The sequence below is a fragment of the Hippopotamus amphibius genome, chromosome 2, assembly GCF_030028045.1.
Source record: "Hippopotamus amphibius kiboko isolate mHipAmp2 chromosome 2, mHipAmp2.hap2, whole genome shotgun sequence".
NCBI lineage: Eukaryota > Metazoa > Chordata > Mammalia > Artiodactyla > Hippopotamidae > Hippopotamus > Hippopotamus amphibius.
Window position 1 is genome coordinate 205,980,792 of NC_080187.1, and position 27,968 is coordinate 206,008,759.

At 38.7% G+C, this 27,968-nt stretch overlaps 1 protein-coding gene across 7 annotated transcripts in view; it reads left to right on the forward strand.

The window, feature by feature from the left end:
- Positions 1 to 27,968, forward strand: part of ZNF609 (zinc finger protein 609) — a 225,007-nt gene that overhangs the window by 125,816 nt on the left and 71,223 nt on the right. For all 7 annotated transcript variants that reach the window (XM_057722812.1, XM_057722818.1, XM_057722819.1 and 4 more), the window contains one exon: positions 27,179 to 27,404. In XM_057722812.1, the coding sequence (XP_057578795.1) occupies positions 27,179 to 27,404 (226 nt within the window). The remainder of the gene's footprint in view (positions 1 to 27,178; positions 27,405 to 27,968) is intronic.

Sequence of the window (27,968 nt, forward strand, 5' to 3'; positions counted from 1 at the left end):
ACATGTTCTGCTTTACTAGGTAAGGCCAGTTTATGAATGTGGTTGTACCAGTAGTTTATGCCTCCACCAGCTTTGCTTAATCAGTACCTGATACTGTCAACTTTAAAAGTTTGCCAGAATGGTGCGTACATAATACTGTTTTAAATATGGCCAATAAGTGATTAAGGACAATGTGAGCACCTATCAGTATGCTGTGTTCTGAAGTCTGTCTTTTCTTTCCCTTAATCTCATTCTTTGAAAGAAGCAAACCCAAAGAAGGATACAGAGATGGAAATTTTAAAGTTCTCAGGGTATACCCTAAGATTTATAAGGGGAAAAGTTTTGCTTCCTCTGAGTGCTGTGAAACAAGGACAATGTACTAAGATAACATCCTTCTAAATATATGTATATATAGACGTTCCCTCTGAATGGAAAGTCTTCTCTTCCTCATCCCACTCTTACTAGATGGTAATGAAATAACTTGGTACTTTGCCACATGGCTTGGAATATACTGTATATGAAATGAGAGCTTCTTGGAATGTGACTTTTTTCGTGTGTTTCTCCAGGAGATTAGAAATTTTTTTGATATACTGTTAGGCAAAACCTTAGTGTGAGGGAGAACAGAAAGATCTGCTTTGGGTCTGTTGGTGTGATCTTATTATAGCACAGGATGGTGCCCACAGTAAAATTTTACTAGGAGTTTCTCTTTATTTTTTTTATTAAAAAAAAAATATTTATTTATTTATTTTGGCTGTACCAGGTCTTAGTTGTAGCACAAGGGATCTTCGTTGCAGCATGCAGAGTCTTAGATGCAGCGTGTGGGTTTCTTAGTTGCGGCATCCATGTAGGATCTAGTTCCCTGACCAGGGATCGGACCCGGGCCTCCTGCATTGGGAGAGCAGAGTCTTACCCACGGGACCACTAGGGAAGTCCCAGGAGTTTCTCTTTAGACCAGTGGAAATAATTGGATGTTGATTAAGGACCTTAGGTAAATAGACAACAATGAAGTTTAAAAGTGTGTGTTTCATTGTTAAAGTAAATCCAGAGCTGCATTTTTGCATGCAAACTGATGCTATCAGTTTGTGGCCTGGAATTATAAGCAGAAGCCCCCAGAACTCCAATCTGAGGTCTCACCCATGGAGTGGACTCACTGCCGGGGACCCTTCCTGATTGGGACTCCAGATTACTGTCACTCAGGACTTCCCAGTGCTGTTTGGTTCTGGATATAGGTGCTTCCCCAATTCAGTGATATATAAACCACTGTCTTTACTATTCTTTCTTAGTATACTGTAATCCTTGTTAATTCAATAAACTCTCTCTAAATTCTTGTTTAAAAAAAAAAAGAAAGGTGTGTGTTTCTGGACTTCCCTGGTGGTTCAGTGGTTAGAATCCACCTGCTGATTCAGGGAACATGGGTTCAATCCCTGGTCGGGGAGATCCCTCATGCGTGGCGCAACTAAGCCTGTGTGCCACAGCTACTGAGCGTATGCTCTAGAGCCTGCAATCCACAACTACTGAAGCCCACGTGCCTAGAGCCTGTGCTCCACAACAAGAGAAGCCCCTGCAATGAGAAGCCTGCACATCACAATGAAGAGTAGCCCCCGATCACCGCAATAGAGAAAGCCTGTGCACAGCAACGAAGCCCCAACGCAGCCAATAAGTAAATAAATAAAGTAAAAAAAAAAAGTGTGTGTTTCTGCCACATGCACTTGTTAGAAATATAAATGTAATATATCTCTCTGTACTGTTCCCTTCCTCCCTTCTGGCAGTTGTGTCTTGGTTTATTTCGTTTCTTGGTAGTTCTTGCATGTGTGTACCTGCTCGCTCACTCTAATCTTTTACTCAATCAGATCAGCCCAGCTTTGAGGCTAGAAATCCCTAGAATCTCTTTTAGCAACCTGAGCAAAACCTATAAAGGAAAAAAACAAGAAGGATATCTTTAGAACTAGACTCTAGAATATTAGAGATGTGAAAACCATACCAAAGTAGGCTATTTCAATATTTTATAGATTGAAAGAAGATCTTTCATTGCCTGAGAGATAAATGCATCTCAACTTTTTCATCATTTATTGTATTTGAAATACACATATCTCTACGGAGCTCTAAAATTGTGTTTCTTCCAACACCTGTCATGCTTGGACCCTAAGCCTGATGTTAGTCCAAAGCCACTGTGGTTTAGGTGCTGCCTTTATCTCATTTATATCATTTTGAAGAGATTTCTGGTTGGCAGTGCTTTATTTTTGTACGGAAATGTGTGTCTGAATGTAGAGGCTTTCATTTTGATGAATACCCTTATAAGAAAGCTGAAGTTAATAGCAGTGGTATTAAAGATAGCTCCAGTTTGGAATTTAAGCAAGATTAGAATCTAGGAGAATAAAATACTAGCTTTTTTTCTCCTCTCTCTCTCTTTTTTAATCTCAAAGGAAATTGAGGCCAAGAGAGCTTACATGACCACAGCTATTACCTAGAAATCTTGAGGGTGCTAGAAAACAGTAATAGAAGCCAGGAAAGCTTCCTTTGCAAAATTAAGTTCTGCTTGTAATAGAGGGCATGGGAGGAGCAGACTGAGGGAGGGGCTCCTCTGATCTTTTTAAAGACAGCTAAAGCATTTGTGCTATAGCATTTTTCGCTTATTAGAAGATGGGCTACTCATTTGTTTTTCCAAAGGTTCCTTCTCCAACAGGTGATTAGCCAAATGCCTCATTGAAGTGAAGATTAAGTGCTTTCTCTCTAACTCCTTAGAGAATTATAAGATTATTACCATTTGTCACCTGCTAACCAGTTTTAACTGCTTGGGGAGACTTTGCTGGTAGGTTATACAGTTTCTTCTGCAAGGAGATGGATGCATGTACAGACTACTAGAGATTCTTGCAACCGCTTTCTCAGTCTCCATAGTACGACAAGGATGATGTTTCAGCTACCGATATAAGGCAAATCATTTAACTACACATCAGAATGTCATTTGGGGACTTTCCTTTCTGGGTTTGTCCTGGGTTGCTCAGATGGACACTAGTGAGTTCCATTTTAACTCTTCTAATGGAGCCCAGTGTAGAGCAGTACAAGAATTTTGGAATGGGTACTCACCTTATGTACAAATCTTCCAACCTGAAATAAGCATGGGCTTGAAAAAATAAAAGAAAAAAGAAAAACTCATTTGATTTTTTTAAATTGCTGATTTAGTAGCCAACTCGTGACCTGATTTTAGCCTGAAAAGAGAATTCTGATATTTGACTTTGTGAGCCTTCTAATCTTTATTCTGTAGTAAAGGTCAGTGGATGATGCCCCTTTGGAGCATCCCTAGGCCACATTTAATAAAAACAGAAACTGCAGCAGCAGCATTTAACATTTATCAGAGTATGTGCCAGGCAACAAGGTTGAATGTTGCTTTTTAAAAATAAATTTATTTATTTATTTATTTGGCTGCTTTGGGTCTTTGTTGCTGCACGAAGTCTTCCTCTAGTTGTGGCGAGCGGGGGCTACTCTACATTGCAGTGCACCGGCTTCTCATTGCAGTGGCTTCTCTTGTTGCAGAGCACAGGCTGTAGGTGTGTGGGCTTCAGTAGTTGCGGCACATGGGCCCAGTAGTTGTGGCACACGGGCTTAGTTGCTCCAAGGCATGTGGAATCTTCCCAGACCAGGGCTTGAACCCCTGTCTCCTGGCAGGTGGATTCTTAACCACTGCACCACCAGGGAAGTCTTTGAATGCTTTTTATATATTTCATTTAATTCTCACAGTAGTTCTGTGAGACATGTATTATTTTTTTTTATTTTATTTATTTATTTATTTATTTTAATTTTTTATTTATTTATTTTTTTTGGGGGGGGGTACACCAGGTTCAATCATCTGTTTTTATACACATATCCCCGTATTCCCTCCCTTCCTTGACTCCCCACCCTCAAGTCCCTGCCACCCTCCCTGCCCCAGTCCTCTAAGGCATCTTCCATCCTCGAGTTGGACTCCCTTTGTTATACAACAACTTCCCACTGACTGTTTTACAGTTGGTAGTATATACATGTCTGTGCTACTCTCTCGCTTCGTCTCAGCTTCCCCTTCACCCCCCACCCACTCCCATACCTCGAGTTCTCCAGTCCATTCTCTGTATCTGCATCCTTATTCTTGTCACTGAGTTCATCAGTACCATTTTTAGATTCCGTATATGTGAGTTAGCATACAATATTTGTCCTTCTCTTTCTGACTTACTTCACTCTGTATGACAGATTGTAGTTCTATCCACCTCATTACATATAGCTCCATCTCATCCCTTTTCATAGCTGAGTAATATTCCATTGTATATATATGCCACATCTTCTGTATCCATTCATTTGTTGATGGGCATTTAGGTTGCTTCCATGTGAGACATGTATTATTATGATTTCTGTTTTATTAATCAAAAAACTGGCTAAAAAAGGTTAAATTACTTGCCTAACGTTGCACAGCCAGTAGTGGAGGATCTATTTGAACCCAGGCTGACTATCTTCAAAGTCCATTTCTCTTAATCATCTCTATCTTCACCTTTTCTTCTGTTTGAAGAAGTCTTTCAAACCCTTATCACATTCACTCTTAAACCAGAATTCTCCTCTACTACTTTCTAAAATAGTCCACATCTATGTAATTTTTCAGGGATATTCTTTTATGTGAGATTTTCGTTTCTATGAGGTTCAGATTATATTGATAAAGTGGTTACGAAATTTTACATGTTGGAAACAGACCCAGAAACTTAACAGGTTTGTTCATTATAGAGGTTTGTCAAGAAAAATTTTATCCTTTTAAAAAGCTCTTGATGGTATTCACAGATAAGTGACTGAAAACGGAGACTGATAGATGCTGGTAAAATATTAGATAGTATGTTTGATTGTACTTGTTGTGCTAAAAGCTAAAAAAAATTATCCTAGTTTACTGGAAAGTCAAAGAGCTGCCAGGAGAAGTTGGAGAGAGTAAGAAAAAACACGTAATGAGCATGGCCCCTATTTCATTTTTGAACTTAAGTCTTTCCTGTCTGCCAACTATTTGCTGGTTAGAAATTTCAACCCCCAACCTGTACTCTAAGAAATCTAGCCTTTTATTGTCCTGGCTTAAGAGGGACTCAGACTCTGCCCAGTATTCAAACCCTTGGGCTTGAACTGTTTGAATACTACCTATGGATACATAAAATATAAGGTCATGTGTATAGGAGGGGGCATGAGCTGAATGGAACTACATATATACACACACGTATATATACACATACATACATACATATATATATAACACGTATGTTGTATGTTTTATGCTATATATCATATGTATCTGTGTTTTGGATAGTCATTTGTAACTCAGAAAATGAATCAAGAATTAGTGTAGACCTCCTTGAGTGAAGGCAAGACCAGTGGCTATAAATGTCAGTTTACGGGGTTATAGTCAGGAAGACGTTAAAAACAAACAGAAAATGTTATAATCCTTTGGGGATAACCACAAATAAGTTTAAAAGTAGAATACTTTGTATAGTCTCGGTAATACTTAAGGAAGGTCTTCAGAAGGTTAAATAAATTACCCTGGAAATATAAGCAGTATTATAGACTTTTTTTTTAAGTTCTAGAGAACCTGAAAGTTGATGGAATAAAGTGTATCAAAAAACTGTAAAATATGCATATGCTTTTATTCACTAATCTCACATACAAGATGTTAGCCTGTGAAAATTGTAAAATGGGTACAAGAGATGTAGCCATTAAGATACTCCTTTCAGCCTTGTTTTTATAGAAGTGAAAATTGGGACAACCTAAATATCCACCTGTAGGAAATTGGTTAAATAAATTATGGTTTGTCCAAAAGGATTCTATTCAAACATTTAAATTATGTTTTAAATTAATTGACACAAAAATGTTTGTGGTACAGAAAAATTCTGACAGTTTGGTTTTTTGCAATCTGACAGTTCCATTTGGTCTTCAAGAAAGTTCCCATATTTAATAATAATTCAGAATGTTCTGACAATCCAACTGTAACTCACTTCTGTAGTACGAGGGTGAGTCAAAAATTATCCGCACTCCAGTTACATTAAAACTTCTATTGGCCGTATTGTCTTATCAGCGCTTTCCATTCAAGGCTACTGTCTCCCCAGTCACTGCTGTGCAAGTGTGAACGTGTTACATCAGTTCATTTGTAACTGAGGTGCGAGTAAAAATGGATGTGATTTGCGTGAAAGAACAGCGTGCATTGATTCGTTTTTTGTGGTCAGAGGGTGTGCACCTCCGCACACTTCTGCTCACACTTTGTTTTGAGGTGTTAAAGCATCCTCCCTATAGTCTTGATCTTGCTCCATCAGACTTTCACTTGTTTGTTCCCCTGAAAGCAGCCCTACAGGGGCGAAGATTCATTTCTAATGAAGAAGTGAAGACAGCAGTGCATTCGTGGTTTGCAGCTCAGCCTAAAACATTTTTTAATGAGGGAATATGAGAGCTTGTTGACAGATGGACAAGGTGTATTGCAAAGCAAGGAGAGGGCTTCCCTGGTGGCTCAGTGGTTAAGAATCTGCCTGCTGATTGAGGGGATATGGGTTCAATCCCTGGTCCAGGAAGATCCTACATGCCGCAGAGCAACTAAGCCCGTGCGCCACAACTGTTGAGCCTGTGCTTTAGAGCCCACGAGCCACAACTACTGAAGCCCGTGTGCTTAGAGACCGTGCTCCGCAACAAAGAGTAGCCCAGCTCACTGCAACTAGAGAAAGCCTGCACAGAACAACAAAGATCCAATGCAGCCAATAAATAAATAAATTAATTAATTAAAAAAAAAAGCCAGGAGATTATGTCAAAAAATGATGTATTTGTCTTTTCTAAAAGTTAACTAAAATAAATTCTGCAGCCAGAGTGCGGATAATTTTTGACTCATCCTCGCATAATTGAGTAGATAAGAAGGGTTGATGTTTGCTATCTGGGCATATTATTACTTTTATTATGAAATTCCTTGACTGTCATTCAAGTGTTTTCTTTGAGGCAGATGCAAAAATGTAATGCTTTTAAGAGCAGGAGAGATTTGAAGAGTTTTATATCTTGCACAGGCATATTAAGGATGAAGCATGACTCTTACCATCTAAAAATAATGAAATAAATATTTCATCAACAGCTTATTTTGGAAGAAATAAGTAAATTGATGCTGAACCCACCCCAGAGACAGGCCAGTGGAGAGGCACTGTGATTGCCTACTTACTAGGCGCACAAGGACTGGGAAAGGGGCAGTTTTCTATGAAAGATGGATGCTGGGCAGACAAAAACTACATGTACACGATAGTTTTAAAAATTAAAACCTGAAAAGGCAAAGACTTGGAATATGCTCAAATATTTATAAAATATAAAGATTATAAAAACTTTAAGGGACATTGACTCAAATTCCAGAAGCTGGTCCAGTCAGAATGAACATCAGGATTTTTGTTAGGTGGCTAGAAAGGAACCTGTCTTTCCACTGAGGTTGGAGTTAAGAGCTTGTAAAGCTTGAACTGCTGTAGCTACCTTGCCACCCAGGAGGAGAGCCTGTCTGAAAATAAAGCAGAACCAAGAAAACAGTACCCTAGAGAAGGAGGGATAGAAACTAGGCCTCCAAGACATTATGTGAACCCCTATATCAGGCCATGCTTGATTTGGACTTTTAAAGTTATTTGATAGCCTAATTTGAACTTTTTATTTAAGCCAATTTGGCTGTGCTTTTCTGTCACTTGTAACTGAAAAAGTCCTAATACAATCTCCTTAGAGATCACAAAGTCCAACTACTTCATTTCATAAGGTCAAAGTTTAGAGAAATGAAATAACTTGTCTAAGGTTATACTGCTAAGTAGTGGAAAACTGGGACTAAAACCTAGCCCTGCTACCTCCTTTGTAAGCTCATTACTCCAACATAAATCAGTTGAAGTAGGTTTGGGGTAAAGTCTTTGATGGGGTTGAGGATGCCATTTAAGATAAACCATATCAGCCCTACACAGTGTGTCCTTTGGAATGACAGTGACTGCTATTGGCAGAGAACTGACCCCAGTATTGTAGTTCTTACTTTTTCAAACTATTAGATAAGAGTTCTCTCTGTATACCACAGCATTTCATGACTGATAACTTGATGACTCCTTCATCTGTGAACTTAGTGGATAATATTCAGCTAGCTGTTCTCATGTTGCCCATTTCCTGGGCCTCCTTAAGCTTCTAGAATAAGCAGACTAAAACATTTTTCCATGGGCTTATGTAGTAATATGAAGTGAAATATGGACCTCAAATATATGCCAAGCTCTTTCCTGCCTTAGGGGTTTACATATGCTATTCCCTCTGCATGCATTGCTTATTCCTAGGTTCTTCATGTCTTCTCATCTTTTAGGTATCAGCTTAAATCCATCCTCTTCAGAGAGGCCATCCCCAACTATACCCTAGGGAGCTCACATTGTCCTCTTACCTCTTACCACTTGCCCTATTTGTTCCTTAGTAGGTTTCTAATTTATAGTTGTTTGCCAGTCTCTTTCATTTCCTACTCCATACCCAGTGTCTAGGACAAGACCCACACATAGGGGTACTCAATAATTATTTGTTAAGTGATTGAATTTTAAAGGTATTCAGGGCTTAAAGAAAAACACTGAAAAGCGCTAAGTACTTGGGCCCTTTCCCTAGCCCTGTCCCAAGTACCTTAATTGCCCTCGTACCTCCACTGACTGAGCATATGGCATGAGTCCTGAAGAGAGCAGAAACTAAAAGCTGTACTTAACCACTGTGCTGATAATTGTCTCAGGCATTTTTGAGATAATATTTTATTACCTCTATTCTTCAGCTTCTCGTCCCTTGTTTTTTCTCTTCTCTGTGACTTCTCATCTACCCACTTGACTCTGACTCAGATTCCTCACACTGAAAGGTAGTATCAGAGAAGTGAGGTGGCCCTGAGAGCAGGGGAGGAAAGATGGAATGACGAGGGCCACCAGAAATCTCTTTCAGGACTCTAATCACTCTAAGGTCACTGTTTAGAGTCTAGAATGAGGAGGACTTTGAGTGCTTCTTTTTCTTGCTCAGTGCCCTCAACTTGAGTGCTTAGCTGGCAGGCGGGCACCTTTTCCTCCTCAGTTACTGTCAGAACAACATGAAGGTCAGGCAGAGAAAGACAAATGAGAGCAGCTCAGGGAAGGGAGGTTACCACGGTAACAAGCAGGCCAGACTGCTATTTGGAAGCAGGCCTAATCTTTCTCCTCCTCCCTCCTTCTCAGCACAAGAAGATGGGTATTGTTTAGCTGACCTGCATCCTTGGGGTGGGAACCATAATCCTTTTCTGACAGTTCCCAGTGACACTGGAATGAGCTGCTTTGCATTTTAATTTGATAAGCAGCAGTCGCAGTTTTCTCAGAAGTGCTAGAGGCATGGCTTTTTCTGGCGTTGTTCCAGGTAGGATTCTGGTTGCCACAGGAAGGGGTTTGGGATTGTTGTTTATTTCTCAACAAAGAGTTTGCATATTTGCACATGCGTGGAAGATACCACTCAGTTCTTGGCAATTAGAGTCAAATGAATACAGGCAGTGGCTGGGTTATGAATATCTGCCTTACTAAGGTCATAGAAATGTTCGTGTAATACTGCCCATATCCCCAGTTCTTAGGAACCACCCAGCTGTTTGGGGCCAGTCCTATGGCCTGTTGTCCCAGTGACCTATACAATGGAAGTACTGACTTAATACCGTTACCCTTCTGTCTCCTCCCTTCTGCTTGTGCGCCCCAGTATTCTTACTCTTTTCAGCTGCCTGCGTATTCCCTCATTAACCTATGTCCCTTTTCTTATAAAAACCATAAACCTTCACATATGTAAATATCCCTCCCTTTTCCTTTAAAATAAAAATAGCTTTTTTTTAAACTAGGACAATTAATTCTCAATATAATGAAAAAATCAAATACTGAAAAATATAAGAGAAACTAAATATCATCCAGAGTCTCACTACCCAAAGATGATTGCAAGAACATCCATCTAGGTCTCAACTTCTGTTTCTCCCTTTTGATCTGCACAAAGTATAAGAATCATATATAAGGACCTCCCTGGCGGTCTAGTGGTTAAGACTCTGAGCTTCCTTCTCGCATGCCATGCAATGCGGCCAAAAAAAAAAAAAAAAAAGAATCGTATATAGTTACGTAAAGATCAGTTTACCGTTAATGGGCTAATTTAATACATGCTGTATTGTAAACTTTTTTTCACGCAAAAATATGCTGTGGATATCTGTCCTTGATGATAGTTATAGATCTGTGCTGTGATAGACATTCAGATTGTTTCTGGGTTTTTGTTTTGTTTGGCTATTAAAAACAACACTGAAGCAAACTGTACATCATACATTTTTGTGTACTTGTCCTTTTGTCTTCTTAATATAAATTCTAAAAATGGTAATTTTGGACAAAAGAGCATGTGCATTTTACGTCTTAATACCTATTGCCAAATCGCCCTCTCCCGAGTTTCTACCAATTCATATTCCCACCAACTAATACTCTGTAAGAGTGTCTGTTTTTTTCCATACTCTTGCCAAATTGGATATTGTTCAACTCTTTCATCTTTGCCAGTTAAATAGGTGGAAGATTGTGTTTTCATTTGTATTTGTGTATTATTCTGAAGTCCTTCAAAAATACCCAGAAGACCCCTTCAGATTGTGTACTGAAGACCCACCTCTTCCTTGTAACATAGTTCTGGTCTTTTTTTCCTGGAATGCTGGCATTTAAGCAAAGTAAAAACAATATAAAACTAATCTCACTCATCTTTCTCCAGCCTCCCCAAATCGAAACTAAAACCTGTTCCTCCTCTTTTTTCTGTCTTTTTCTTTCAGTAATAGAATACCATCCACTTGAATTTAAGCTCCAGAGACTGGGATTTTGGTCTGTTTTGTTCATCGCATATCCTCTGCACTTAGAATAGTGCCTGGCATGTATTAGGTGCTTAGTAAATATTTGTGGAATGAATCATCTCCTGACCATCTGAATTAGAAATTCTAATCATACCTGACTCCTTTCCTGCTTACCTACATGTCTGATACTTCATGAAGTCAAACTGCTTGTATGTCCTGAATGTCTTTCGGGCCCTTCCCCTACTTCTTAGTTACTGGGTTTGTTGCAACAGGCATCTAGCTACAAGTCCTCGTTTTCAAGCACCTTTAGTCTAACCCCTTCCATTAATTTTACTTTTTAAAATGCACAAACTCCTTTGCTTTAATTCCTCAGAAGTATCTTAATACGTGCAAAGTTAAGTCCAAATTTTATTCTCCCTGTACTGCTGTCTCCTCCAACCAAACCAAACAACCTGTGGTTCTTTGAATATACTAATTATGTTTGTTCACGCCTATGCACCTTTGAACAGGTTGTTCCTTCTGCTTGGAGTATGCTTTCTCTTTTCTTTTCATTTTTTTTTATTGACGTATAGTTGATTTACAGTGTTTTGTTGGTTTCTGGTGTACAGCAAAGTGATTCAGATACACATATATATATATTCTTTTTCATATTCTTTTTCATATTCTTTTCCATTACAGTTTATTACAGTGTATTGAATATAGTTGTCATGCTGTACAATAGGATCTTTCTGTTTGTCCATTCTATATATAATAGTTAGCATCTACTAGTCCTAACCTCCCAATTCAACCCTCTCTTACCCCTCTCCCCCTTGACAACCACAAGTCTCTATGTCTGTGAGTCTGTTTCTGTTTCATGGATGAATTCACTTGTCATATTTTAGATTCCACATATAAATGATGTCATATGATATTTGTCATTCTCTTTCTGACTTACTTCACTTAGTAAGATAATCTATAGGTCCATCCATGATGCTGCAAATGGCATTATTTCATTCCTCTTTTATGGCCAAGTAAATTTCGTTGTATATATGTACCACATCTTCTTTATCCATTCTTCTGTTGATGGACATTTAGGTTGTTTTCATGTGTTGGGTATTGTAAACAGTGCTGCTGTGAACTTAGGGGTGGGTGTATCTTTTCAAATTATAGTTTTGTCTGGATGTATTCTGAAGAGTGAGATTGCTGGATCATATGGCAACTCTTATTTTTAGTTTTTTTTTCTTATTTATTTATTTTTATTTATTTTTATTTTTTGGGGGAGTACACCAGGTTCAATCATCTGTTTTTATACACATATCCCCGTATTCCCTCCCTTCCTTGACTCCCCCCACCTCGAGTCCCCCCCACCCTCCCCGCCCCAGTCCTCTAAGGCATCTTCCATCCTCGAGTTGGACTCCCTTTGTTATACAACAACTTCCCACTGACTATCTATTTTATAGTTGGTAGTATATATATGTCTGTGCTACTCTCTCGCTTCGTCTCAGTTTCCCCGTCAACCCCCGCCCCCTCCCATACCTCGAGTTCTCCAGTCCATTCTCTGTATCTGCGTCCTTGTTCTTGTCACTGAGTTCATCAGTACCATTTTTAGATTCCGTATATGTGAGTTAGCATACAATATTTGTCCTTCTCTTTCTGACTTACTTCACTCTGTATGATAGATTGTAGTTCTATCCACCTCCATAATGTTCTCCCCAGTGGTTGCACCAATTTACATTCCCACCGACAGTATATCCAGTTCTGTATATGACAGTGTTGGAGGGGTCCCTTTTCTCCACACCCTCTCCAGCATTTGTTATTTGTAAACTTTTTAATGATGGCCATTCTGACCCGTCTGAGGTGGTACCTTACAGTTTTGATTTGCATTTCTCTAATAACAATGTTGAGCATCTTTTCATGTGCCTATTGGCCATCTGTATGTTTCCTTAGGAAAAGTGTTTATTTGGGTCTTCTGCCCATTTTTTCATTGGGTTGTTTGGGTTTTTTGTTATTGAATTGTATGAGCTGTTTATATATTTTGGAAGTTAAGACCTTGTCATCACATCATTTGCAAATTTTTTTCTCCCAGCCTGTAGGTTGTCTTTTCCTTTTGTTTATGGTTTCCTGTGCTGTGCAGATGGAGTATGCTTTCTATTCTTTTCTTGAGGAAGTCCTTTAGGTCCACTCCAGTATGAAGCCTTCCCTGTTGCCTCTGGCAGTCACTCCCTGGGCTGGGTACTTGCAGCCCTCTGTTCATCTCTGCTGTGATTATTTATTTAACAGTTTGTCTCCTAATCTAAAATGAAATTTTGCAAGCTAGCATATAAACTTTGTGTCAATTCTACAAATACAGGATATCTGTTTTTTTCTGAGCCTTATAGAGTTCTCCTTTTTATTACACTGTTGAATGGATTTGTGAGTATTACAATAAGGACCATATTTAGTAATGAAGGCAGTAAAAATCTGTTACCTAGAATATAGCAACTCTTATTTACATTGTTGTGTTTACCTAATGCTCTACCTGAGTGAGAGATTTTTAAGGACAGAATTCTTTCCAATATTGAATGCTCTGATGCCTTTCTAAGTTATGATATTTAGGAAACTTAACTTTTCTGTCCCTTGAAAGATGAATTGCCCTTCTCGATTTCTATAAGATTTTGTGAGCCCTGTATGTTAAATATGTTGTACAAAATTCTAAAGTTCATATAGTGTTGTTATTTGTTGTTTTCATTTTTGTTGGTCTATACTAGAAGAGCTGAGCTAAGGAATTGTTGGAAAGTGAAATATAGTTTAGCAAGGCTTAATTGCATTATGATAGGTGTTTCAGTTCCACTTCAAAGGATATATTTATACTGAAAAATCAGAACCATATTATCAAAACTTGAAGCAAAAAATCATTGTATGAAACTAAGGATTTACCAAACAAATGTGCAAATCCAGATCTAAAAAATAGATTAAAAACTCTTGAACAACCTTTGTTCTTTTCATAAAAGATCAGTTTGCTTTACCAAATACTAAATAACAAGTACCCTCTTTCTCTTTGACAGAACACCTCAATTTTTGACAGTCTTCATGTGTCGAAATCCAAATTAATCACATTGGAAAATGTTGAAAGAGTTTGTACACATTGTCAGAGATCCTTTTGCCTAGGAAATACTGGTAAATGGGAGAGAACCGTAAGAGGGCAGACAGGCAAAATGTACAAATTTTCAAATTTGTAGACCATCAAACTTAACATTGATTGTTAGCGAAATCTTAGAACAAAATGTTAAACAGTTTGTAAACTACTTGCACTCTTCTTCCTGGTCATGCCTAAGCTTTTTTGGAGTAGCATGGTATAATGGAAAAGAGCATAAGCTTTAGAGTCAGACATACCTTGGTTCAAATCCTGGCCCTGTCACTTAGTAACTGGTCATTATGGATAATTAACCTTCCATGGGGCTTTGTTTATTTTCTATCAAACAAAGCAGTCATCTGCTTCATAGGGGTGTTGGAGATTTACTAAAATAACATATGTAGAACTCTTGGCACACAGTAGACATACAATAACTTCTAATTATCTTTCTTTCACCTATTCATGCTTTCCTTTACCCAGTGCAATTTAGTTTCTGTGTCTTACCCTTTTCTACAATTTCAGCCTACATAACAGCAGCCCATTTTCTTCTTGAAACTCCGTTTTCCCTTGACTTCTTGTGACACCATTGTTTGGGTTCTCAATTCTTTATTATTGCATGGCTTCTAGAGCCAAATTGCCTGAGTTTGAATCTCAGTTTTATCACTGTGTGACCTTGGCCAAGTTACCTAACCCATATAGCTTTAGTATATTCATCTTTAAAATGAAATACAGTGTTAATTACGGCAGAGGGTCGTTTTTGAGGAATACATATAAAATGCTTTGAAAAGTGCTTGGCATACACACAGTAAGCAATAACTGAAGTTTGCTTCTATCATTATGATTGTTACTAATTTAAACTTCTTTGTAGTTCTTTCTTCCTGGATTTAAGCCTCTCAGTGTTGATAATCCTTATTTTCTCTCCCCAGCTTTCTTCTTCTTTTTCTCTCTTCTATCCCCTAACCCTGGGCTATCTCACCCACACAAGCTCATGCCCTGACCTTCCTCCTGAGTTCCAGTTCTGTATATCCAGCTATCTGCTTAAAAGTCATGTCCAAAGTTTAACTTGTTTTCTGGCTCTGTCATTTGTTGCTATTGTTTTCTTCTGTCTCCTGTCCTGAGAAAATGGCACCAGAAACCTTGAAGTCAGCCCGAATTTTTCTCTACCTCTCTAATATTGAATCACTCACAAAGTCCTATTAATTCCACCTCTAACTCATTCCTTTCTTTCCATGACAGCTACCACTGTCTGGGTTCAAACCATCATTATATCTTACTTGGTCTATTATAGTGAGTTTCTAACTGATGTCCTTGCCTTCTGATTAATCTCCCTTAAAGCCAAGATAACATTTTAAAAAGCTTATTGGATAAATCACTTTCCTGCTTCAGACTCCACAGTGACTTTCTTTAGCATGACATGTAATCTCCCACTACTTGACCATTCCCTCCATACCAAACTATTGTGGTTCCCTTTCAGGCCATGTATCTGGTATAGCATCTGACTAAAATAACCTAATTTTCCTTATCTTCCTGTTGAACTTATTCCTAAGACTCAGCTGAAATGTCATCTGCCAGGTGTACACAAGTGATTTTGCCACCTTTGTACTTACCTCTTTTGCATTCTTTATGATATTTAATTATTTGTTTACATTTGTTTACCTGCTCAGACCTAGACAGGGATCATACTAAGATTCATCACTTGCCGTAATACAGTGCTTAGATTATAGTAAATATTTAATGTTTCTGAATGAAGAAAGGAATCTGGAAAAATAATGATTAGAAACCAAATTAAGTTCTAAAGCTTAGCACTCTAAACTTTCTCTCTTTTCCCAACAGAGTTGTTGGGTGGATAGATTGAAGTGCCTTGATTTCTTCAAGATACTTGACAAAGCCTTTTATGATAGTCTTGATGACATGTCAATGAAATGTGGATAGGAAGGTGATACAGTTGGGCGACTTTATAATTGGCTGAAGAGCTATATATATTTAAAGAGTATTGATCACTAGATGTTAGCTAGGGTGGAGGTGTATACCACAAAACTCTGGCTTTGGTTCCAGTCCTGTTCAACATTTTCATTATAACTTGTGACTATGTATATAAATTTGTGGGTGATATATAGTGGTCAGGACTTTTTCAGTTGTGATGGAATCCTGACTCAAGCTAGTTTAAGCAAACAAGGATTTTGTAGGTTCTCACCAATGGAGTTTATTAGTTTCCAGCAGGGGCTCAAATAATGTCTTTGGCATTCTGTCTTTGCTCACCTCTCTATTCTTCTCTCCCCTGAATTGGCTTTATTCTTAGACAAGCCTTCTTCAAGTGTTAGGAAAAATGGCCACTAGCAGCTTCAGGTTAAATTAGTTCTTCCAGCTAAGGGACCAGAGGAAGAAAGAATCTCTATAGCCTGTGGAGAACCTATTCCATGTAGTCTGAATAGAGTTGGGCCCACACCTGTAGTGGAATGTAGTTGAGGGAATGGATTTCCCACAGGAAAGAGAAATTCCTCTACCAGAAGAAGAAGGGAAAACATAATGAAGTCAGAACTATACTAGAATGAACCACTGCAGATGGATAGTTCAAGTACTGAATGTCTGAATAGAGATTGACAGTGTCATAAGAGACTGAAGACAGAATTAAATTACAAGATATTGTTATTATTACTGTCATCACCATCATCATTATTGTTATTGGCTAATATTTATTGAACTTTTACTGTGTCTTGGGCACTATACACTAGGCACTTTATATTCAGTTAATTGCTACAGTGACCATGTGAAATATAGGTAACTTTGATCTTTTTACAGAGCTGAGATTTCACCCAGTCTGTCTTTTTGGAAGATAAGCATTTAAAGTTTAAAACAGTTACCTACATTTTTATTTCATGAAAAAAATAAGGTACAGAACAGTGTATGTAGTGCACTGTCATTTATGTAAAAAGAATAAAGGGAAGGTACATATAAACAAGCAAATACGTATGCATTGTGTTGATTGCTTTTGGAAAAGGAAACTGGCAGAGGGCAGGGTGGTTGTCTGTCAGAGATGGAAGAGAATGTTTTCAAAATTTGAGCAGAAAAAATCTAGGGAGTTTTAACAGATATGAAATTCAGTATGAGCTTTCAAGCGTGACTTGACTCTTAGAATAACTAATAATGGCTGCCATTTGAGATGGCCAGAATACTATAGAGACATTGCTAGGCCCTTGACATATGTTGAAGAATTTAATCTTTTAAACCACCCAGTAAAGTAGGGGTTATTTTCTCACCACAGGGTTGGGTTGAGAGAGGGAATAAAGTTCATGTAGGGGTTTTATGACTACCTGTTATAGAAAAGATTTCACCCTTGAGTGGTTAGTTTAGTTAGATGATCTTGAAAGTTCTTCCACACTATGATGCTATTTTATGATTTTGTCTTTTTTTTTCTTTTTAAGATTTATTTTATTATTTATTTATTTTTATTTTTGGTTGCATTGAGTCTTTGTTGCTGTGCACAGGGTTTCTCCAGTTGTGGCAAGTGGGCGATGCTCTTTGTTGTGGTGTGCGGGTTTCTCATTGCGGTAGCTTCTCTTGTTGTAGAGCGTGGGCTCTAGGCACGTGGGCTTCAGTAGTTGCAGCACATGGGCTCAGTAGTTGTGGCTCATGGGCTTGGTTTCTCCACAGCATGTGGGATCTTCCTGGCCCAGGGATCAAACCCATGTCCCCTGAATTGGCAGGCAGATTCCTAACCACTGCGCTACCAGGGAAACCCTTTGATTTTGTCTTGCACGTGCTCTCTAGGAACCCAGATAGCTATGCTGCTTAAGGTGCTTTGTTTAGACAGAATGACCACTCACTGGAATCACCCATTGTTTCCTGTCAAATCCATGAGTCTTATGTGGAAGTTATATAAAATCAGTGGATATTCTGTGACCTTATATTATAGAACACAGAGTCACCTAGGAGACACTTGGGCATTGAAGCATATCTAAGCAGATGGCCATTTCCCACTTGGTTCAGCAGTGCTAAGGTGTCCATCATCGGGAGTTAACTCAGACTGTACAACACCCTTCATACCACTTTGAAGTTTTATCTCTATACCTTTAGCTTAAGTAGCAAAGACAAGGAAGACATCTGTTGGAAATCATGGCTTCTGGTTAATTAAGGGGCTCATTTTAAAATTTGTTTTAGATAAGGCATGTTTAATTTCTGTACTACTAAATTACAATTTCAGAGAAGTCTTATCCTTAGCAATTTGAGAACAAATAGGCACTACTAGAGAGACTGATTTCCTCTCCCCCCACAAGGGTAAGTATCAATTTTATTAGTAGTTAATGACCATCATTCTTTTGTCCATTTTACAAACAATTAACTGAGCCCTTTATTGTCCCAAATTTTAAAAATATTTCCCTATTACTCATTGCTGAAATTTATTAATACCTAACTTGTAAACATCCCTTACTTAAAAAATCCTTAGTTTGGATCTTTTTTTGGAACCATCTTTCCTACTGCACACTGACTAATAATTTTCCCTGCTTTTGTGTCTCTTTTTCCTTCACTGTCTTTCCAAACTGCCCTGTTGTGACAGACACTGTTGTTTGCCTACTGAACAGGCAGTCTCCCTCAACTTCCTTGCTACCAGAATCCCAGTTTTGTATAGGAATCAGATGGCATATGCTTCTGGAGAAGCTGACCATGTACTCAATTTCAGAACATGAAACTTAATTCTCAAAATATAGCACTCAGACCCCTAGGTATCTCTGAGACCTTTTCAGAGGTCCTACCAAGTCAAAACTGTTTTCATAATAATACTAAGACACTACTTGCCTTTTGCACTCTGTTGACATTTGCACTGATGGTGCAAAAGCAATGGTAGGTAAAATGGCTGACATCTTGACACGAATCAAATTGTACTAGGAGACATTACATTCTTTACTGCTGTGCCCTCACTGTAAAAGGTAAAAATTTTTATAAAGCCAGTTTCACTTTAAAATATCTTTAATAAAGCAGTAACAATTAGTAGCTTATTAAATCTTGACCTTTGAGTACTGTGATTTTATATTCTATGTGGCAAATGGGAAGTACACATAAAGCACTTCTATTACATCCTGTTTGTCTCTAGGAACAGCACTTGTGCAATTGAGTTGCAAGCTGAACTAGCCAGTTTTTTCATGGCATGCCATTTTCACTTGAGAGAAAAACTAGCAAATTATATTTATTCAGACTTGGGTATTTGGCAGACATTTTCTTGAAAATGAATGAAATAAGCCTGAGACAGGCTGCAACCTGGGACCCGGGACCCTTTGCTGCAGTGCTTGCACCTGTCTCCTTGAGCAACAAAATACAAAGAAACTATATAGGACTAAAAATAGCTTCATGCATGCCACAGTTGAGGCAAATTATGGACAACAAGATACAAAAAGATCAAAAACTCAACTGCCATTTCTGAAGAGCCAGGAGCAAAAAACAGGGTACCAGAAACAAAAGCAGGGTACTGCGCATGCCCCCTGCACACACCACCACCAAAGTGATGGACAAACCACCTAAGCCACCCCTCTGGCCCAATCCCTGGACCCACCCCTACCCTCACCCCATATAAGGAACCAGCTTGCCCCACCTCAGTGATCAAGCAAGGGAATTTCTTACATGTTTTTGCTCCCTTCTGCTGCTGCAGGAGCCGCAGTAAAGCCTTGCCGGAGTTCCTTGTCTTGCCTCTTACCAATTTCTACTGATTAGGGAAGGCCAAGAACCCTAGTCAGGAACAAGCCTATTATCCCAAGGACAACCATTGACAATTATTTGTTGTTAATGATCAAATTTGAGCTTTTAAGCTAACATTACAGTTTTGGAAATTTTCTGTCTACCCCCCCTATGAATTTGACACTTTACCAGTATTTTAAAAACTTTTCTGATAAGCTCAGAGATAATATTAACAAATAAGACTTTTCAATATTAATGGAATATGTCTGTATTTGAAAGAGCTGTATAACTCAGTGAACCAGTAGTTTCCAAATAACTAATACATGATGTTAAAAAAAAAAAAAATCACGTATGTAAAGAAATATTCTAAGTGCAAGCTAGACCAATGGATTATAATCTAACAGTACAAAAAGTTTCAGATTCCATATTGTCAGTAACCTTTTAAGAACTATCTGGGCCTTTCCTGGTGGTCCAGTGGCTAAGACTGTGCTCTCAATGTAGGGGGCCTGGGTTTCATCTCTGGTCAGGGAACTAGATCCCACATCCCACAAATAAGAGCCTGAATGCCACAACTAAAAGGTCCCTTATGTAGCAGCTAAGACCTGATGCAGTGAAATACATAAAATAAGTAATAATTAAAAAAAAGAACTATCACTTGTTGAGTGTTGGTGTCATATAAAAGGTGAATATCCACAGTTATCTGAAAAGGACATATATATCTGTGTGAGACCAGTTTTCTTTATATACTTCAACAAAAACATTTCACCAACAGATTGAATGCAGAAGTAGACATGAAAATCTAGGGGTCTTCTATTAAACCAGATATTGAAGAGATGTGCAAAATGTAAATCAATGCCGCTCTTCTGTTTTTTTTCCCCTTTCTTTTTAAAAATTATAGCTTTAAAAAAATTTCTTTATTTATTTGGCTGTGCCATGTCTTAGTTGCAGCACTCAGGCTCTAGTTTCCTGACCAGGGATTGAACCCGGGCCCCCTGCACTGGGAACTCAGAGTCTTAACCACTGGACCACCAGGGAAGTCCTTAAAAATTATAGCTATTTTAATTTAAATGTTATGTATATTAATACATAATAGGTTTTTAAGTGCTATTTTGATCAAGTTAATGCATATTAAGTTTTTTCTTTTGAAATCTAGCATGGTGAATATCAGTAGATATATTCCAATAAATAAAAGCTCTTTGTGGTTCTTACTTTTTTATTAATCTTTATATTTTGAGATAATTGTAATTGTAGTAAACAGTTCATAGAGATCTAGTGTAACTTTTACCAAATTTTCCCCAATGGTAACCCCTTGCAAAATTATAGAACCATGTCACAACAGAGATGTTGACATTGATGCAATCTACCTATCTTGTTCAGATTTTCTCCATTTTACTTATACTCCTGTGTGTGTGTGTGTGTGTGTTTACTTCTATGCAATATCTCATGTCTAGTCTGGATATCTACCACATAGTCAAGATATAATTCAGTCACTGCAGGGATCCCTGTGTTGCCCTTTCTTCACTACACCCACCTTCCTACTTCCTCCCACCAACCCTTACCCCTGGCCACTACTAGTCTGTTTTCTGTGTCTCTAATTTTGTCACTTAACTTAATACATACTAAAATCTTTCAGTTTTAATTTCTAAGACAGTAAATATCAATAGATATAGCCTATATAAATAAAAGCTGTGTAAGGTTCTCAATTTTTAAATCTGTAAAGATTTCCCAAGATCAGGAAGTTTAAGAATTGCTGGCTTAAAGCAGGGAGAATCATTCCCATTTCTCCTTCCCAAGCTGCTGCAGAGCAAGATGTGATTCGTGATTAGGTTTTTTAGTACAGTTTGTCCATCCATGTTGGAGGATAAGTTGAGACTTTTCTTTTGACATCTGTGATTCAGAATGATTCAGAGAAAGACTTTAGCTTTCTGTTATGTTTTTATTACTTTCCTTAAGGGGAAAGAGGATGGAGTAGAGAAGACACATTCCAGCCGTGACTTTTTAGAAAATGAGTATGTAAAAGGAGGTAAGAAGTGTGTTCAGGAGAGGAAGTAGTTGCAGCCAAAGAATGAATTTTTCTCAAATTTTTTATTCTTGAGAGCTGATTCTAGTGCTTCCTTTGGAACAATATGGGAATGGGAGGAGGGATCATCAACCTCTGTGGGAAAAAAACCAAACAGGTAGTCAGTTTCAGAGGTGGGTAGTACTTAGGTCTCTATCCTTACTCATCAGCTAGGAAGTTAATAGCTTTGTGGAAGGAAAATGTGGTACATTTCAAGCAGGCAGGAGATTGTAGAGTGAGAAGATTTGGAAGGGCAAAAGAGATGCTTTATGCAGCAAAAACCTTTGCCACAGTATTGGACACTGCCATGTGATTTGTGCTGTGCATTGATTTTGCTTACCAGATTTTTTTCCTTTGTCCAATTTTCAGCATAATTTACGCAGTCCCACACATTGGGAGTTTTAGACAGACTTGACTGTTAGGATCATTTGATCTGCGATCTCCTCCTCTTCACCAGAAGATGTCTTTAGGATCTGAGCCTGAGACGCTATAGGGATCATCACAGGGGAACTCCCTGTGGCTAATCAGTAGTCTTCAGATTATGTGTTTGAAAAATGCACTTACATTTTCTGGTACACACAAACAGCCCTCACCGCTAACCTTTACCCAGTGCTGAGTGGTTAAAATTGAATGCTAAAGTGAGTCTTCTGTGAATAATAGAATATGTAGCTTTTAAGAACTGTTTGATGTTTGGCTGTGGTGCCAGCTACCACTTCTTTCTTTTTCTCTTTTTCCTCCTTGTCTTCTGCTACAAAATGTCTGGGAAATTAACCAGAGTTACAATCAAATTCTTCTTCAAAGCAGCAAAGTGAAATCTGGAAGCTCAGGAATCCCTGGAAGCTCAGGAAACCCGCAAGCCTCTTTTTTCCCTCTCTCCCCTCCCTTCCCTTCCTTCTTTTTCTTGGAGAGATACTGGAAAGGTAGGTAGTATTGGAAAAGGGGCTGATTTCCTTCTTCACTAATAGTTAAATGTTAAGCTGTTTTGGGATTTACTCGGAATATTCTGTTGCATTCTGACAAGAGCTTCTTGCAGAGAAAGAATTCGGATTTCTGCCTACATCTTCAGTTATTCTGTGATTTCCACCTACCAGCCTCTCACAATAAGGATCCTTCAGAATAAGCAAAAATAATCTTAAATTATTAAAAAAAAAATACAGTGAACTTATTTTGTCTCAAATTGCCAATCAACAGAAGGCAGTTCAAATAATAAGGGTTTTTTTCCCCTGTATTTTAATTTGAGAGAAACATAAATAACACAATAAACTGATAAATGGGATTTTTTAAATTACCTTTTTTTTAATAACCCACAATAAAAACTTTGTGAGCAGATCAAGTTTACTATATCAGAATGAGTACTTATATTTTGTTCATGAATCAAGAACGTACATTACTGTTAGTATTGCTGATGCTGAGTCGCTATAAAACCTTGAAGGACCTTTGGAATTACTGAAGAAAGAGAACTTCTTATTAATATAGTATTTAATATATTTGATGACATTCTACTTTCTGCAGAGTCTTTTCCAATAAATGTAAACATTCATCTAACCATCATCCCCAATAATCTTTCATTCTTGGATAAAAGAGACTTTCTTAGAGCTATTGAAGTTATCAGTAGAACCAGCTTCCTTTCTGCCTTTTGACTGTGAAGGTAGAGATATCACACTCATGTTTGTGAAGGAGAGAGCCTGTCCCAAATATTTGTTCGCTACATTTTCTACCCCTAAAATTATGTTGCAGCCTTGAAATTTTTTCCTCCATTAGTACCTGTCAAGTGTGAGAGGCAGCTGAAGTCAGTGTATAATTACTTCTTGCAGGGAGATTAATGGCTCTGGCCTTTCTTTATTCTCTCCAGTCCTCCTTTTTGTGTCACCTGCCTACCAGCATGCAGATCCCTAATAGGTGCTTTTAGACTAATATCTAAAGGTGAATTGAAAAGAAGTATTATTAAAAGATAAAGGACATGGGACTTCCTAGGTGGCGCAGTGGGTAAGAATCCGCCTGCCAATGTAGGGCACACGGGTTCGATCCCTGCCTGAGGAAGATACCACATGCCGTGGAGCAACTAAGCCCATGCGCCACAACTATCGAGCCCATGTGCCGCAACTACTGAAGCCCACATGCCTAGAGCCCGTGCTCTGCAACAAGAGAGGCCACCGCAATGAGAAGCCCGCGCACCACAATGAAGAGTAGCGCCCACTTGCCACAGCTAGAGAAAGCCCGTGTGTAGCAATGAAGACCCAACACAGCCAATAAAATAAATAAATAAATAAATAAATTTATTTATTTATTTATTTATTTAAAAAAAAAGATAAAGGACATAAAATATTGGGAAACTTCAGAGATCTCCATCTTTAAATTCTCTGTCTCTTTTCAGGTGTTTGTTCTGTTTCGTCGTTTACTATCCCATTTCAGTGAGCCCAGGAGCCGTGGTGGCACTTCTTAGCATTTCAGAATCTGAGCATTGGCCCAGCTTTTATTGTTGTCATAGTTGTTAAGGTATTTAATGACCTTGACTTTTCATACTTCTATTGCTTATTTTCCCCTCTGGCATCAGTCTCTTGACAATCCCTGCTCTTATATCCTAGGTATATAGGAAAGATGGCAAAATGAGTCCTTTTTTATTTTTATCCTCTCCTGGAGAGTGATAAATTGAAGCTATGTTTGTTCCAATGAATAGTAGAATTTGAAATCCCACAAAGCCACCTAGGTTATTAGATGAATATCACAGAGCTGCTTATTATGCACTATGGCTTAATGTAGATTATACATGTGACCAAAGAGTAATTAGCAGAACTAGAGCTGTAATTAAACATTATTGTGCTGCTCTGTGATTTCTCCTTAGATTTCTGTTGCAAAGTAGAAGGAAACTGAACAGTAGTTCCAAATCCATAGGTGGATTTCCTCACTTCTCCCCCCCAAAATCTCGTTTAGTCAAATAGTAAAGTCATCCTCACACAAACAGAGATCCTGAACTCTACTTAATAAGTTAACTCTGATCAGTAAGGGTAGTTTGATGCATACACACATTAATCAGCTTCTCATGTGTATTAGTTCTGTTATTTTTAGTGATCAGTTCAGCTAAGTTTCTTCTCTTCAGATGTTCTACTGCAGGGTTTGATTTGTCAGACTCCTTGAAAACAACAGTGGTGTTTTGTACTTATATCTTAGATGTTGTTTCCTGGGTCTGTCAGTATAGAACTGTAAGCTAAGCTTTTGTCCAGAATGTTAGTAGCTTATCTTTTCTCTGGCCCCCCAGCAGCACTGAATAACCTAACAGGAAATGAAACCACTTCCAGAAAAGAGCTGTCCTTGATGGCAGAGTGTGTAGGTGACTCCCTGGGGACTTACCTCCTTCTTTGATTGGGATTGCTTCCTCAGTGATGGGACAGGTTGGCGACAGGACTTGCTCAAGTGAGGCAATCAGAAAGTTCACAGGAGTGACCTTGACGCTTCAGGCCAATTTCTTTGTCCAAGAAAGAGGACTTTGCAAGAATTTCTCCTGCTAGTAGAAGAAAGGTACAGAAAAGGGAACAAACTAACTAACTAAGCAAAGGAAATGCACATACTAACTGTGAAGTTGCTTCTATCTCAGTTCTTCCCCAAGAAAAAGAATTGAGAAACAGAGGTGAGGCCAAGAGTAAAGATGGTCTGTATATTCTGTCTCTAATTTCCCCTTTCTAGTTACTCTCATGGGTAAAATCTCCAGGAAACTTTCTTTCCGAAGAGTTAGTGAACCACCTTCTGATAGCATTCCTGAGAGGGCTTAATGATTAGAGCCAAAGTCCAGCACTACACAGGAGTAGTAGGAAATCCAGTTTATTTTTTCTATTGTTTTCACCTTCAAATATATGCTTATAAATTTTAAAGGGTTTTTCAAAGATCTACCGCATCCCAAGAAGTTTGCCAAATTCCATGATAAATGCCTGATTTTCAAGAGTACAAAAGACCAAAAATGCTTTTTGGCATTTACCATTATGCAGAAGATTCATTAGACAAGCTTCCACTTTCATTTTATGAAAAGGGTGGAGTTAGGAAAGTACAAGGTTGATGTGTGTAACAACAAACAGATAAGGATAATGTTTTGGCAGCTTTCCAGGGACCAGAATTAATCAGAATCAGTGTTTTAGCATTCTGTGAACTCTGATAGTGATGGTCTGCAAATACTATCACTTGACTTGTAAGCCAAGAAGTCAGAGCTACCTGAATGGATGGGTGCAGAGCTACCTGAATGGATGCAGTACCCAGATCTCACCCACCAGGGTAGTGTTCGAGGCCAGGAGTGTGTGTGTGTGTGTGTGTGTGTGTGTGTGTGTGTGTGTGTGTGTGTATGCATGTATGTATTTAAAAGGAGGGAGACGGATTATGGGTAGAGTGGTGGTCATGCAGTAAACTATTTCAGAACCAGAGTTCTGTTGCAGAGCTGTCCAGCAGCTTGGATTGTGGGTGCATGTGTGCCTTGCTCTGAATGTGGGTCTGTTGGAGTACATTCTTTCGCAAGGGAAAGAGGGTCCCAATCCTTGACTCCTATTTTCTAGATCTTTTGATTAGTATTATACTTAATCTTTAGGGAAGATCAGTCAGTGTGTGTATTGAGTGCCTTTGCATATGCCAGACACTGTTTAGTTAAGATGTGGGCAGTATTGACTCAGAGTCGGTACTTTGTCAACCTGATAAATGCTAGGGTTTAAAGAATTAAGTGATTATTGCTCTTTATTACAATTTTCTTTTAACTCTAGATGTGTTGCTTTCTTTTTGGAATCTAAATAATTGCATTCTTATGAAAGGGTCTAGTTTTGGAGGTAGGTTGTTGGTTCTTGTGTTTGGCTATTCCTTTGTATGTGTATGTATTCAACATCATGTGCAGACTGCTGTGGATTGGCTTCTGGATAGTAACAGGACGTCCTGTTTTCTTACATGTATATTTGTTGTTAGAGTCGCACTCTGAAATGCCATTCTCATTAATTAATTGCTGTTATAAGCTCTGTGGGTTAGAAACCTCCATCAGGTTGCTCCCAGCCCTCCTGTAACTTTTAAGTAGATTTCCTTCTACCCAAAGATGAATTAAAGCTCTAGTCTTCCAGGAATGGCACCCTAGAATCTGGATATTTCTCTGCCTCTTTATCCTCACCTGTATCCTTGGGTTTTATACCTGATTAATGTATAATTTGTGAATGATAGATTGGAGGGAAGCAAAGTGGTAGCAGTAGAACACGCTTCAGAAGCTGAGCCTTTTCTTTCTCATCAGTCTGTGTGCTCTCCTGTGCTTGAAGTCTGGCCCTGATTCTCTTTCACTAGAGATTTTTAAATGAGACAAGTTTTTTAATACACTTTTAGCCAGGCACATTTCATGAGGAGGATCGTTAATAAGAAACAGAGTTTCTCCTAGTCCAGGGTGCGCTCTTCTAAACTTAGATTTGTAGTGGTATCATGAGCTAGAACTTGAAAGTAAGGACCAAAGTCTTATATTTAAAGCCCTCTGCGCTCTGGTGGGAAAGGATATAGGACTAAATTAAATACAGGGAAGGTATTTCCTATAAATGTTCTCCTTGCAACTCAGCTACTGCTTTCTCTTCCCCCACAGATGGAGTCCCCTGTCTCCACACCAGCAGTGCTGCCACTGCACCTTTTGGTGCCAGTGGTCAGTAATGATATCTCATCCCCCTGTGAGCAAATCATGGTTCGTACCAGATCAGTTGGGGTCAACACGTGTGATGTGGCTCTGGCCACAGAGCCTGAGTGCCTGGGCCCCTGCGAACCTGGGACAAGCGTCAACCTTGAGGGCATCGTGTGGCAGGAAACAGAAGATGGTAAGTGCTGTGTGTGGCTTTCCCACCCCTTCTCAACCTGCTTCTGTCAACAGGGGCTTGCTGTTGTAAATAATACCGAGTATTTATTAGGAGTCTCAAATGACCATAGTTTGCTGCTGATACCTACCCGGAGGATTATAGCAGACTTCTCTGTAAAATTGCCTAGCTTCCAGAGGTTGCCAGTTTTTTAAATTAATTAGCTCCCCTTCATAGCTATTCAGCAGTGTTGGCCCTGGTACTTAAGCAGTCATATGATAGGTGCTGGCCATGCAATAATTCAGACTGTGTCTATACTCTCCATTTCCCTCTCTATCAGTTTATATGGGAGAATTTGAATATAAATGAACTTTTGGGTCAGGCTTGAAGAGAAAAAGTAATAAAAGGACAGCTGTGGGAGTCAAGGAAATGGAAAACAGTCACTCTTAAACTGACTTAGTGTTGGCTTATTGAATATGCAACTCTTGCCTTTTTTAACACCCTGGAGGTGCAGCCAGCTCCTTCCTACTGGTTGCCCAGCCACCTACGCCACTTTATGCATCTGTCACTTAGTACAGATTTTATAGG